This window comes from Colossoma macropomum, unplaced genomic scaffold, assembly GCF_904425465.1.
Source record: "Colossoma macropomum unplaced genomic scaffold, Colossoma_macropomum, whole genome shotgun sequence".
Lineage (NCBI taxonomy): Eukaryota > Metazoa > Chordata > Actinopteri > Characiformes > Serrasalmidae > Colossoma > Colossoma macropomum.
Window position 1 is genome coordinate 12,224,776 of NW_023494789.1, and position 13,289 is coordinate 12,238,064.

Genomic DNA, 13,289 nt, shown 5'->3' on the forward strand with positions numbered 1-13,289 from the left:
ATGTGTAAGCTGCATTGATATGCCTGACTTCATTTAAAGGTGCCAAGTGAAGGGATTTCTACCGGAGATGCAAATTCTAAAGCTAGCATTGGCTAAACATACATTTAGCTTATGCTTTCTTGGCCTTGGCTTGCAACCAGACCAGTCAGGACGCAGATTACCCATGGTACTTTGCTAACTGATTAATCACTGTTGTTGGTGATTTTACATTGAAAACCTTGGTAGCCACAAGACCAGGCCTAATCTGATGCTACAGAAGACTAGCCTCTTGGTACAGAAAGCATCTGCCTTCAGCTGCAAGTCCGAAACTTTTGACTACACAGAGATTCTCTGCAGACAATCTCATCAAAGTGGCCTGGGGAACGTCGAAAGATCGCAAAATCAACAACAAAATATTCAAATAGAAGGCTGGCCTGCTGGTTCCTGACCCGCTATGTGCCTCCTGATTGGGAAGACTGCCATGGATTACATTATAAACTCCAGGAAGCACAGGTTTCTGCATCTGTTATGGGCTTTCATGGCAACCGTTGTGAGGAGACAGCAGGCGGTGAGATCTTGTTTGGTCAAAGCCCAGCAGCTTCAGCCAAGATGGCGTCCAAGAGCAAACATGGCTTACGATTTAGTGCCTGGAGCTAAATCCTTTCTAGACAAGATTACATGGTCGGTTTGGACTGTAAACACCCATATCAGACAGAGCTATTTCTTTTACATCATTAAGGTAAACTCTTTGACTGGCCTAAAACTGAAACAATGGACAGAAGAAGAAATCTTGTGAAAATCTACAACAGAAGAAAAGAGAAGATTCTTGGAGTTAAGAGAGGTTTGGATTAGGAGTTTGGGGACAACGCTAAGCATGAGGCGTTTGGGGTTGTGTAGGTAGAGTTACTCCTGTGACTGCCTCGTCCCTCCTTCATACGGTGTTGGTGAGGGAGGGGTGGACGAACTGCGGGTTGATGAAGGAGAAACCGGCGAACTCAGACTGGTCGATGTTGGCGATGACGAGCTCGTCTGGAGGGGTCAGCTGAGGCTGCGTACGCGTGAAGAACTTATCGAAGTTCTCCGCCCCCTTTCCACACTGCAGAGAGAGAGAGAAAGCGAGAGAGAGAGAAAGAGAGAGAGAGAGAGAGAAATGAGTATTCAATGTACTCAATGCAGAGATGCAGCATACACAATGGTAATCAGCTGAAGCACTGAAAAAGCTGCAAAATCTACTAAGCACAGACATTATGGCTCTTTTTATGCTTAGTTTTCAGCTAGCAAAGCCATATCAAACCAGTCAGTCATCCTGAACAGTGGACAGCAGATGACTAATATTTCTCTAGTATTTAATTTTTTCCCAGAAGTCCAGTTACATCATTTTTGTTGTTTAATGTATCCAAAACAGTGGTAATTCATTTTTATATGACCACTTTCCAACCTCTTGTCCCCAAATGCAGGCCTTTATGTATGTATGTACGTAATATTATCTCTGTTCTGATTGGCTGTCCTTTATTGTGTCTCGTTGAAAAGCAAGAAATGCTGAAATGTGGAACAAACTGTTAGGTTCAGACTGAAATCCTTGGTGATGTGGAAAACAATAAGCTTCAGCTGTTCCTATCAGATGTACAGATCTTTTGGAAGGCTGCAGTGATCCACTTGCTTCCTGACAGCCATGAACAGAACAACGTTTAATTGTTTTCCCACATCTTCCATCCCAATAACTCCTCTTACAGACTCTGCAGGAACAACATGCCACATCGCTTCAGTGTGAATGGGCGCAGCTAAACTGCATTAGGTTGATATGTAAACATGTTCAACACAGCCATGTTGCTTTCAAAACAGCTGTTTTTGCAGTATAGTTTCCATGTATGGACTGTATGCACTGTACTGTATATGTTTTTAAGCTTAAACACCAACAATGTTCACTACAACGCTGCAAAAAGCATTATATTTCCATTATACAACATTCTGACAACATTACTTCAGCTATTTTGGTTTCTCTCTGAAGCTCCTGCCAAGAAATAAGCCACAACACACCTCCCATCATCATCCTCAAGGCCAGAACTAAGACTTCATGCACATTCCAGATTATACGCTCTGTATAGTTTCACCTGGATTATAATTCAGCTATCACAGCTGTTTGATGTTTGAAAGCTGAGGCTCAGGTGTGATGGCCTACATCTACGTGAGAACGGTCAGGTTGCTCCCTGGTGATGTCATCATTGGCACCACTCCAGCTGAGTGCACCTGATAATAATTCATATTGAGGTCTTCTCCATCAAACAACCACTTTCCTAGAACGGGCCAACTTTTTAAAACCCGAACTCTGAAACTTAAATCTCAAAGACCAAAAGAGAAGACTTTGTCTTTACTATGACTGAAAAGTAGGAAAAATCAATAACACCCAACAGCACTATGGAACCAGTGAGCGCTAATGGAGGAAAATGAAGCCCTTTTTCCTCAGATTTACCAAACAATGGGCTACTCTATTCTATTTGTGAGAAGGACTACAGTGTAATGCTGCTGAAAGTGTTAGAACACTTAATTTGAATTTTAGTAACTACACTTATCAAAGTATCTGAAATTTGAAGTATGATTTTTTTTTCTCTCCAAAATCACAGGTTCTCTGTTTGAACACTATTGTGAATTCACACACAAGTGCACAAAAGAAATATCTCCACTACACCACGTTTGGGTAGAGTTTGAGTTGATCTCTTTATAGAACCCAGGCCTCCTTTCTGACATGTGCCTCTGACTCTACTTTAAGTTCACCTGCCGAGCTGCTAGAGCCCAAGTGGGACATGGTTAAAGGAACAAATGGTGTAGCTTGCTAATATCTTATTTTCTAGCTTCTGAGTGTTCAGCTGGATGACAACCAAAAACATGGAGGCCATAAAGCACAAATGAGGACATTTTTGGCTAATGGTGCAACAGAAAATCATTGGATCTTACAGATCATTGAACATTGCCAAAGTTTAGAGCTTTAATCAGCCTTGAAATCTTGATCTGAACCCAAATACAGCCTGAGTACATCTGAACCTGGCTTTAGACCAACATAATTCTGTCCACACCCTACTGGATATCAACAAATTGTCTGAACTCGACTGCAGTCAACAAAATGTTACCTGAACTTGATTATAGTTAACAAAATTCTGTTCGAATTTGATTGTAGTTAAAAATTCTGTCTGAACTTGACTTGGAGAGAAGAAAATTCTGTCTTATCCTTACAACAGCCCAACAAAATTTTGTCTAAACTCGACTGTAGACCAACAAAAGTCTTTGTGAATCTGACTGGACCCCAACAAATTCTGCCTGTACCTGACTGTAGTCAACTAAATTCTCTCTGAACCCTTCTGTAGTGAACAACATTTAGTCTGATCCCGACCGTAGCCCAACAAAATTCTGTCTAAACTCGACTGTAGCCTAACAAAATTCTGTCTGAACATGACTGTAGCCCAATAACATTCTGTCTGAACTCTATTGTATCCCAACAACATTCTGTTGGAACTGGACTGTAGCCCAACAAAATTCTGTTTCAACTCGACTGTAACCCAACAAAATTCTGTCTGGACTTGACTTCCGTCAACAAAGTTCTGTCTAAACTCGACTGTATCCCAACAAAATTCTGTCTAAACTCGACTTCCGTCAACAAAATTCTGTCTAAACTCGACTGTAGCCCAACAAAATTCTGTCTAAACTCGACTGTAGCCCAACAAAATTCTGTCTAAACTCGACTTCCGTCAACAAAATTCTGTCTAAACTCGACTGTAGCCCAACAAAATTCTGTCTAAACTCAAATGTAGCCCAACAAAATTCTGTCTAAACTCGACTTCCGTCAACAAAATTCTGTCTAAACTCGACTGTAGCCCAACAAAATTCTGTCTAAACTTGACTGTAGCCCAACAAAATTCTAGGGAGGAAGAAACTAGGGAGGACAATTTAAACAATGTAAATTATGTTCAAACCTGACCAAACCCAATGCAAACAGTTCAGCCTGTCGGGTTTGGACAAGTGTTTCAAGCTCTATTCCAGATGTCCATAATCAAGCCATCCGCCATGTCCTTGTGCATCAGTCTGGCGAGGTCATGGACACTGTCAGCGTCCTGCAGAAACTGATATCGATCTCTTTGTAGATCACACTGGCCGTAGATCAATAACCCACGTTCAGAGGAAAATAGATGGATACAAGTGACAGATAAAAGCCAGATCAGTTAGCAAAACTGCTGACAGTCGATAAAGCTTTCAGATGAGACGTATACAGAGAAAATATCAATACGTTCATCCACAAATTCATAAACAGTAATGGTACAACAACTGAGGAAAATATATAAGGTGTAATGAAAAAAAATTAAAAATAAATAATGAATAATAAATAGAATAATCTGATAGGATAGGTATTATTGTAAAGCTATGTATAATGCAATTATGGCATCATTATCTATATTATCAAACAGACTTTTGTGTTTGAAGTAGCACTTTGGTGAAATCTATACAGACAAAAACATCTTCTTTCTTTGATTACACCTGTATTCACACAAAGACATCTCTCTCTCTCCCCCCTATCTCTCTCTCTGCCTCTCTCTCTCTCTCTCTCTCTCTCTCTCAGACAAAGACTTTTTTGTTAAATGAAGGAATGAAATGCTAAAGCATGAGCTTGTAAAGAGAGAAAGCGAGTGAGCGGGAGAGAAGGATAGAGGGAGCGAGTGAGTGAAAGACACAGAAGAAGAGAATAACGGAGATGGCTTTTCCTTTGTGAAGCTGCCAGGCTGTATAAGAAGTGGATCTGGAGACGAGACAGAAATAGCCCCTGCTCTCTTCCTCTCCGCATCCATGACAACAGAAGGGAAGAGTTCTCAATGAAAGAGAGCCCGGCACAAAGCCTCGGAGCGGCACTCGTTTATAAAAGCCCCGCCTGGGTGTGCTAGCGATTCTTTTTTTGTCTGTTCTTATGACAAATTTGTTGCCGTTTGTTGAATACAAAGTGCTTCAGAGATCCATTCTCTCCCTGTGAGACCCTCAAACGGCTCAGACCCACCTGACTGAGTGTATGTTTAACTCTTAGAAGTTTAGTTTTGCTACATTATTTTAAAATACATAATTACTTGCATAGTTTCACACTGAATTTTATCTGCATTCTGCACTTTTGGCTTTTTTCTATTTGTTTCAACGTCAAAAAAGACAAAAAAACATGGCAAATGGTCTGCAAAACGAGACTGTACCAGGGGCATAACTGTAGGGGGACAAGGGGGGCCTAAACCTCCTCAACTGAATGCCAGGCTACCTGAGATTATAAATCCTAAAAAGTAAAAAAAATGCCAATAATATTGTTTCAAAATGTACTTGGTCATGTACAGTCGTGTGCAAAAGTTGGGCACGCTGCTTAAATAATCTGTTTTGTTGATTTTCTCAGAGAAAATAAGGGCTTTTTCACGCTTGTCCTCAAAACGTCCCCATCCAAGATCGAATCTGGGCTCATTATCATTGGTTTGCTTTCACACAAAGAATTCCATCCAAACTGTGGATTGATTACACAATTCCATATGTCACTTTCCTGTGTGCAGGTTTGCAAAATGGACAGCACTGGCTTCATCTGTTTGTTGCTTTTTTATTACTTTCCTTGGACACAAACACTCAAGCGGTGAAGAACAGCACCGTTTTGTCCACAACAATCCTTTCCCTGCAATCACGAAACTTGAAAAGGAAAGAAACACGGTAAGTCGAAGCAGACGCCTAACAAAATGAACCAATCATGCAGCCCCACATGAGAGTGGAAAGCTTCCACACACACAGCAAACTGCACCAGAGTTCACTGGAAGTGAAACCCCAGACCACCAATTTTAGGAGAGCCAGAGATCGGTTCTCTGGACTGCTCTCGGGCTCAAAAACAGCTGTAATACTTGACCAAACTTAGCAAGCAGTCCTGTGTCTGTAAAAAAACTCTAGTGTGAAAAGCCCTTAAGCAAACACATCCTCTAAAGAGAACACATTTTAATGCACAATTATTGTTTATTTTTTGGATTTAACATAGAACATAAATAAGGTCTGTAAAAAAGTTACAGCACATTTTATTTTTTAGGCTTGATTGTTTTTTTTAATATCGCTGCTGTCGAAACAAAACCTCATATCTCCAGAATGGTGACTTTACAGGAGAAGAGAAAAACATACTTTACTTTCAATGTAAGTCAATGGAACCAGACTTTTTCACAGGTAATTTTGGGCCACCTCCTTTGGTCCTTTCATCATGAAATTTACCCATAATGTAAAGAGCAACAGGCATCATTATGTCAAAAACTGAAAAATGACAAAAACTGAGATATGAGGTTTTGTCCCGACAGCAGGGATATGTTAAATTCAGCAAATAAACAGAAACTGTGCACTAAAATTTGCAAGAAAATGCCATATTTAAGTTCCCTGTAGAGGATGTGTTAACTGTTCACGGCTGCACGCTGCCATCGGTCAGGTACTGTCGCTACAGCATTAGCCTGCAAATTGTTTGTACAGACAGTGTGAATTTAGCTGTGCTGTGCTATATTGTAGTTTAAGTTACTAATTATCTAGTTACCAAGCTAATTGAGTAGATAAAGATGACAGCAGTCAAGAAAATAAAGTTCAGTGCTGTGAAAAATGTGAGGTCTACTATTGTATTTAACAACATACAACAATGTGCAAAACCTCATCATGACAAAGTGGCAAATGGGACGGGGCTACTTTGAATAGTCTATAATAGTAGAATTTGATTTACCACTTTTTTATGGTCACTGTATAAATCCACATGTTTTTAGTATTATAAAATGTGGAAAGGAAAAACTCTAAAAACTGTCGTGTCCAAACGGCTAACTGCTACTGTACCATTTCAAGGTCACCTAGCCACAGACAGCACACTGCACAACTGGGATTTGAATCAAATTTGCTTCAAAAGGCACATCTCTACAATGCCAGGCAGTTCTTTGAACATGTGCGTCCCTCAGGGAGCCACGCTTTTAAACTCATAATCCCTGTTTTCTGCTCTTCCTTCACTCACAAAGGCACTGCTTAACCCCTGCAAGCAGAAGAGCATGTTCTGATTTTAATTATTCCCGATTCCTAGCTAAAAAGTGCTGACTCTACTGTTTCAATTCATCGCACGTCTGTTCCTAAGTAGAAGATATTTTATTATGATTTCAATTAGATGAAAAAATACATACACAGCAAAATGATTCATCTGCTGCAAATATTTGCTAAATTAAACAAAGTCATTGAGAGTGGTTTGATGTGAAATGTAGAGATGTTCACTGCAGACAAACATACTGACTCAGATTTCTTTACAGTGGTGGTGGTGATAGAAACCAGGGGTCGCTATGTCTACAACACAAATATAGCCATTTTATTTACTATACAGAACTACCAGTGAAAATTTCATGATGAGAGGGCCAATAAAAATTACTTGGAAAAAAATCCTTTACACTAACTTGTTACTTGTGTTACTTGTTTTTCTTTGGACAGCAAACAAATGAAATGTGATGCAATGTTAATGATAATGTTATAGTTTGTAAGACAGTTGTAAATCTGAATAAAATACATTTTCTTTGGGAACTATTTTGCCTCACAACACCCTGTATGTACCTCTCCACCATGAGAATATTTAACAAAAAATAGTCCAAAACCTTCTCAAACCACTGTCTCAGACATCAGGCAGTGTATTCATAACCATTTTGTACAATAACTTTCTGTAAGGGAGCTTTTAGTGGGATTACAGACCACTACACTGTTAGAAATAAAGGTTCTGTGCAGGTACCTTTTTGTTCATCAAGGTGCAAAGAATGTAAATGTTTCATCAAAGGTATAACAGTGGGTTTAAGGACCAACTGTGTCCCTAAAATATGTTTTTCCAGGTGAAAAGTACAGATTTGTACCTTTTCATAACTTAATGTTTTAAAACAGAACAATAAAATAAAAGGCCTGGAGACGAGACGGGGTGTGTGGAGTCAATACAACTTAGAAAATGTAATTTCAGTGGATTATGGTACAGTTATGTTCCCTGACTAAAGGTACTGAGTTGTACCCTTGAGGGTACCACCCCAGTGACAAGAGGGGTACTGCATTTCACACCAAACCACTCTGAATGACTTTGCTTACATCTTCACTGTTAAATTATGCACCATTTGAAAAACTCCCCTTCAAAACTTCCTAGCGGAAACTGTTCTGCGGGTGTAAAAGTGGCTGGCGGCAGGCTAGAGTTAAGATTACACACGCTGGGGCTGATTCCTTCTCTGAAGCCATGCTGGAACTAATGGCTGACAGAAAGTTTAACAGGCCGAGTGGGGAATGAGGTCAAGTTGGACTGGCCTGGCCTCTTCTGACCCCCTCCATTAGACTGAATAAGATAAAGAGATGTGAATTTGGCCTACATCAGGAGGAAAGAGAGAGAGAGTGAGAGAGAGAGAGAGAGAGGGGTGGTTGGTTGGCTGGTTTTGTAAAACTCTGTTTAAAAACAAAAGCCAAAAAATGTTCTGTCACAAAACATTTCCAAGCATGGAAAAATTCATTACTAAATTCCATCAATTTTCCAGATTTTCCATAAACCCTGTGCTGGAAAAACGTGGGCGGCAAGGTACAGAAAAAACACATACACATACATACGCCTGCACTGAACAGCCAAGGTCCCATGTTGTTTATAATGACGCACTCGTTCAGAGACATGCGGTACTGTATTTTCACGTAAACGTGATGGACCGCGTCTCAGTGGAATATAAAGCTTGTATCTCCACATACACAGAACACGCAGCCTAACGAGTGTAGGGGAAAGAAAAGCTTGACCCACTTTAGAACTCCACTCATCTCTCTCACACACAAACACGTTCAGTCGAGCACATCAAGGACACTCGAAGCTACTTAGTATGATAAATGACTTTATCTGCCTCTTCATTTTTCTATGTGGGCAAAATGTTCTCCGTCCCATCGGTTCTGGAAGAGCCCCAAGAAAGCAAATCCAAATTCATAACCTCTTCACTACGCGAGCGAGGGAATGACATTAGCTGGATGAGAAGCATCCATTAGAGGAGTTACATGATTACTAAGAAACATCAACGCTAAATTTTTCCATTAGAAGAGCCAATAGTGGATGGAATGGAGTGAATGCACTGAGGCTGCTGATGAAAGGGTGAGCAAAGTGTCATTACATTTTGGCTCACTTTAGCATAAAACACTAAGAGCATTTTGCGACTCACATTGAGCTCAACAACACCTGAAAGCCAAATCGCACTGTTTTATTTTGTTAATTTAGACTGTACTGGTAACAGGATCCTTTTATTCGGGTAATCATCTGGAAAACAACTATGGTAAATGGCTAAACCAGGACTTTGCGAGGGAAGACTTTTTCTTTGTTTTACATTTTTATTTTTATTCACAAAGCATTTACATATGTTTTCTTCTGGTAATTTTGAGACGGTCCCTAACAATGAAGCAGACATGAAGCAGCAGCGTCATGAAGTCATAGTATATGGGCTTAAATACGAGCTTTGTCAAATAAATGAACATAATAGTCCCAGTTGGTTGCTAAGGTGTTGCTATGCCACTGACATTTTATCCCAGGAGGTTGCTATGGTGTTGCTAAGGTGTTGCTGGGCCATTACTATGGTATCCCTGGTGGTTGTTAAGGTGTTTCCAGGCCACTGCTATGGTGTCCCAGTTGGTTGTTAAGGTGTTGCCATATTATCCCAGGTGGTTGCTAAGGTGTTGCTATGCTATTGCTATGCTATCCTAGGAGGTTGCTACAGTGTTACTGGGCTGTTGCCATGGTATCCAAGGTGGTTGGTAAGGTGTTGCTAGACTGTTACTCTGGCACCTAGGAGTTGTGTAGTTTGGTAAATATCGTGGTTGTAGTGTAGTCCCAGGTGGATGCTAAGGTGTTGCTAAGCCATTGCTATGGTATCCCTGGTGGTTGTTATGGTGTTTTTAGGCCACTGCTATGGTGTTCCAGGTGGTTGCTACGGTGTTGCTAGGCCGTTGCTATTTATTATATTTACTATTTACTAATTTACTAAAAGAAATTGTGTTTGAATGAATGCTGTACAAAACCTTCATGCTAAAACATTAAACACACAGCTAAGACGGTGTTGTTTGGAACTGCTGTGTGAGAAGATAATAGCAATAAAAAGTACCATATTGAAGGGAAACATACACAAGCATGTTCTCCGAGAGAAAGTGTGATGCACAGCAGTGAGAGGAGATCAATCATAGTAGGACATGCTGGTCAGCGAAGGCTTTTGAGAGCTACTGCGGTACACTGAGCCAAAGCAATTACTGGTCATGCCGTTTATGTTAATTTTAACTTGGGCTATGAATGAGTGAATTTTCTGAACCCCATCATTTTTCCCGTCAACTTTCAGTTGTTGGTCATATAATCATGAAAATTTTATAGTTGTCAATCCTCCCACTTATGTAGGGCAAATTCAACATTTTACAGGGACACAGAAGGTGGGGGGGCTGTGGGTGCTGCAGCACCCCCTGATTTCAGGACAGAATCTGCTGAAATAATTATAACAATAAAACATTAACATTATAATAATTTGAGTGTAGTAAAGACCCATGTGAGCTTGTTTTAGAGTGGAGTTTGGATCTTCCTAGAATTGAAGTTTCTTTTGAGTAGCTATTGATGGCCACAGCGCTGTCCAGCTCACTGGAACATGACAGTTTGTGAAGGACTCTGCAAGCTGACCTACTTTTCTGTCTGCGCTGAAACTCAACAGGTGAGAGAAAAATATTAATCTCCATAAGACGCAGCCATTAGCTCCGGCTGGCCTGTCCGTCTGCCGCGGTTACGGGGATTTGGGTGGTATTGATCGGGATGTGGCAGCAGACGAGGAGATGAGGTGGGCTTTAATGGTTTAATGTAGAGCAGGACACACACACGAAAGCAGAACAGGGCCAGTGGAGAAGAGGAATGGAGGGATGGATGGATGGACAGTGGAGAGGAGAGAGACTGGGAAGGATGCTTGTGTTCTAATCAAGAGATAAAAGAAAAAGCTGCCCATTTGAAAATGCAATATACTGTAATATGCTGTCAGTATATTACAAAATAAATGTTGACTATGCACATACATATATATATATATATATATATATATATATATGCACTCACTGAGTAGCTCACACACATCAAACCAAACTGAGACACATGCACAACACACATGCTTAAAAGTCATGAACACACACAGATGAGCTATACGAGCTGCAGCACGGCAGACATGTTCATAAACGACCAGTTATGATCTCACATATACACAATATATGATATAGCTACTAGTGAAATAAGTATATTCAGACTTTAATAATCATAAAATCTCATAACTTCTTAATTGGGCAGTAAATGTTTATTTTCTAAAAAAAACCATAACAATAGAATAAATACATTTAACAATACTACAGTGAGTAGTAATTTTATGTACAGCACTGTGCAAAACATTTTATATACCTAAGAAACTTTGATTTAAAACTATGTTTATCTGCTTAGTGTGTATTTGCTCAAAAAACACTAATAGTAGAATACATACATGAATTGATTATAACATTAATACAGTAAATAGTGGTTTCATGTATGTCAGTTACGTTTGTTGAACCATTTCCAAGCCTCTCCTCAATCATCCAACTCCTGGTTTGACTAATCAGTGCTTCATTTGGATTTGGTTAAATCAAGTGTGCTGGTGATAAAGCTGATGGATGTGAGGCTTTGAGGAACACCTGGAACCAAAGCTTTTCTTCAAACTAGCTAATGATAACTACTTTTTTCACAATAAAAATTTGAGTTACTTTTTACTGCATCAATGTTTATATGCATGTACTGCAAATAATATATGTAATATACAATGATAGTTTACATTTTCAGAAACACAGTTATTGCCAAAATAAATGACTTTAAACAATGTAATTAAGACTTTTGCACAGTGCTGTATGTTCAATCAACCATTTCCAAACATCTCCTTAAGGCAATTCAATATTATTTGTAGTTATCATTCAATTACCCCAATTTATGTTCTCCTTTTTCTATTAAACTACATCAGGTGTGCTGCTGATGGATTTGAACATCATCAACATTAAAGTCCATACAGTGGCTGTACTGCAGGGAGAGCAGTTTTTATAGTACGTGCCCAAGACTTGCATATTACTGTATTCAGTCATATTCAAAAGTTTGAACCCAGTCATTTTCTACATGAAAATAAGTTAACGCATCCTCTACAGAGAGAACACATATGCAATTTAAGTGCACAATTACTGTTTACTTGCTGAAGTTGACATATTGGAAAAAAAATAATAAAAATGTGCAGAAGTGTGTTTTCTGTAGAGGATGTGTTCACTTTTGGATGTATTTCACCTAGAAAATTATCAAAACATGCCATGTGACCTGGGGCACCCAAACTTATGTTTATGACTGTTTATGTAAAGACACAAACATGCAGACAGACAGGCAGACAGACAGATACACACAGGTAAACAAAGTCATACATCTACTCGACCTATATTTTCCTTAAACATGCACAGAAAACAGCTGCGCGCACACACACACACACACACAGAGCTCATACGGGGCGCTTGTGTGATGCAGGAAGGCCAGTATTCTCTTGGTCATTAGAAGACGAGCCCTTGAGGTTTAAAAAAGAGAAAACTACATTTTATACTGTAGATTACACAGAACACACATACAGACTCAATGACCTACTTCAGCTAACACACACAGAGAGAGAGAGAGAGAGAGAGAGAGAGGGAGAATGCGAATGAAGGAGAAAAAAGAATGAGTGAGAAAGGGAGAGAGAATTAGAGAAAGAGACGGAGAGAGAGCGAGAGAGAGAGAGAGAGAGAGAGAGAAAGAAAGAGAGAAATTGTGGGGGTATAATAAGACAGACAGATGGAGAGAGATAGATTTAGAGATAGACAGAGAGATGGAGAGAGAGAGAGAATATTTTCCAAGGTTCTTGTAAAAAGCAGAATTTGTGTTTTATATATTTTTAAACAGCCCCTGATTAACACTAGCATGACAGTCTCCCATTTCACACTCATTATGAAGCAAATTGTTCAGTAATAATCCATAAATAATGGTTCTAATATAATTACAATGAATAAGGTCATATAGCATGTAGAGCTGGATTACAATGGAAATTCCCTTCTGAGTGTCCAGCCTTCCCTACTCCAGCACACCTGCCTCAATCCATCAGCTCTTCCTGAAGAGAATCAGGTGTGTTAGAATGAAAAAAATAACCACTAAGAAAACCTTCATTAACACTCACGTTGTATATTACTATGTAGGAAAGCAGCCTTTGTTTTTGTTAGCCTGCAAA

At 39.6% G+C, this 13,289-nt stretch overlaps 1 protein-coding gene across 2 annotated transcripts in view; it reads right to left on the minus strand.

Moving 5' to 3' along the window:
- Window positions 1-703: 703 nt before the first annotated feature.
- prkcaa (protein kinase C, alpha, a) overlaps window positions 704-13,289 on the minus strand; it is a 229,093-nt gene continuing 216,507 nt past the window's right edge. For both annotated transcript variants that reach the window (XM_036570116.1, XM_036570117.1), the window contains one exon: window positions 704-1,075. In XM_036570116.1, the coding sequence (XP_036426009.1) occupies window positions 911-1,075 (165 nt within the window). In that variant the 3' untranslated portion in view covers window positions 704-910. The remainder of the gene's footprint in view (window positions 1,076-13,289) is intronic.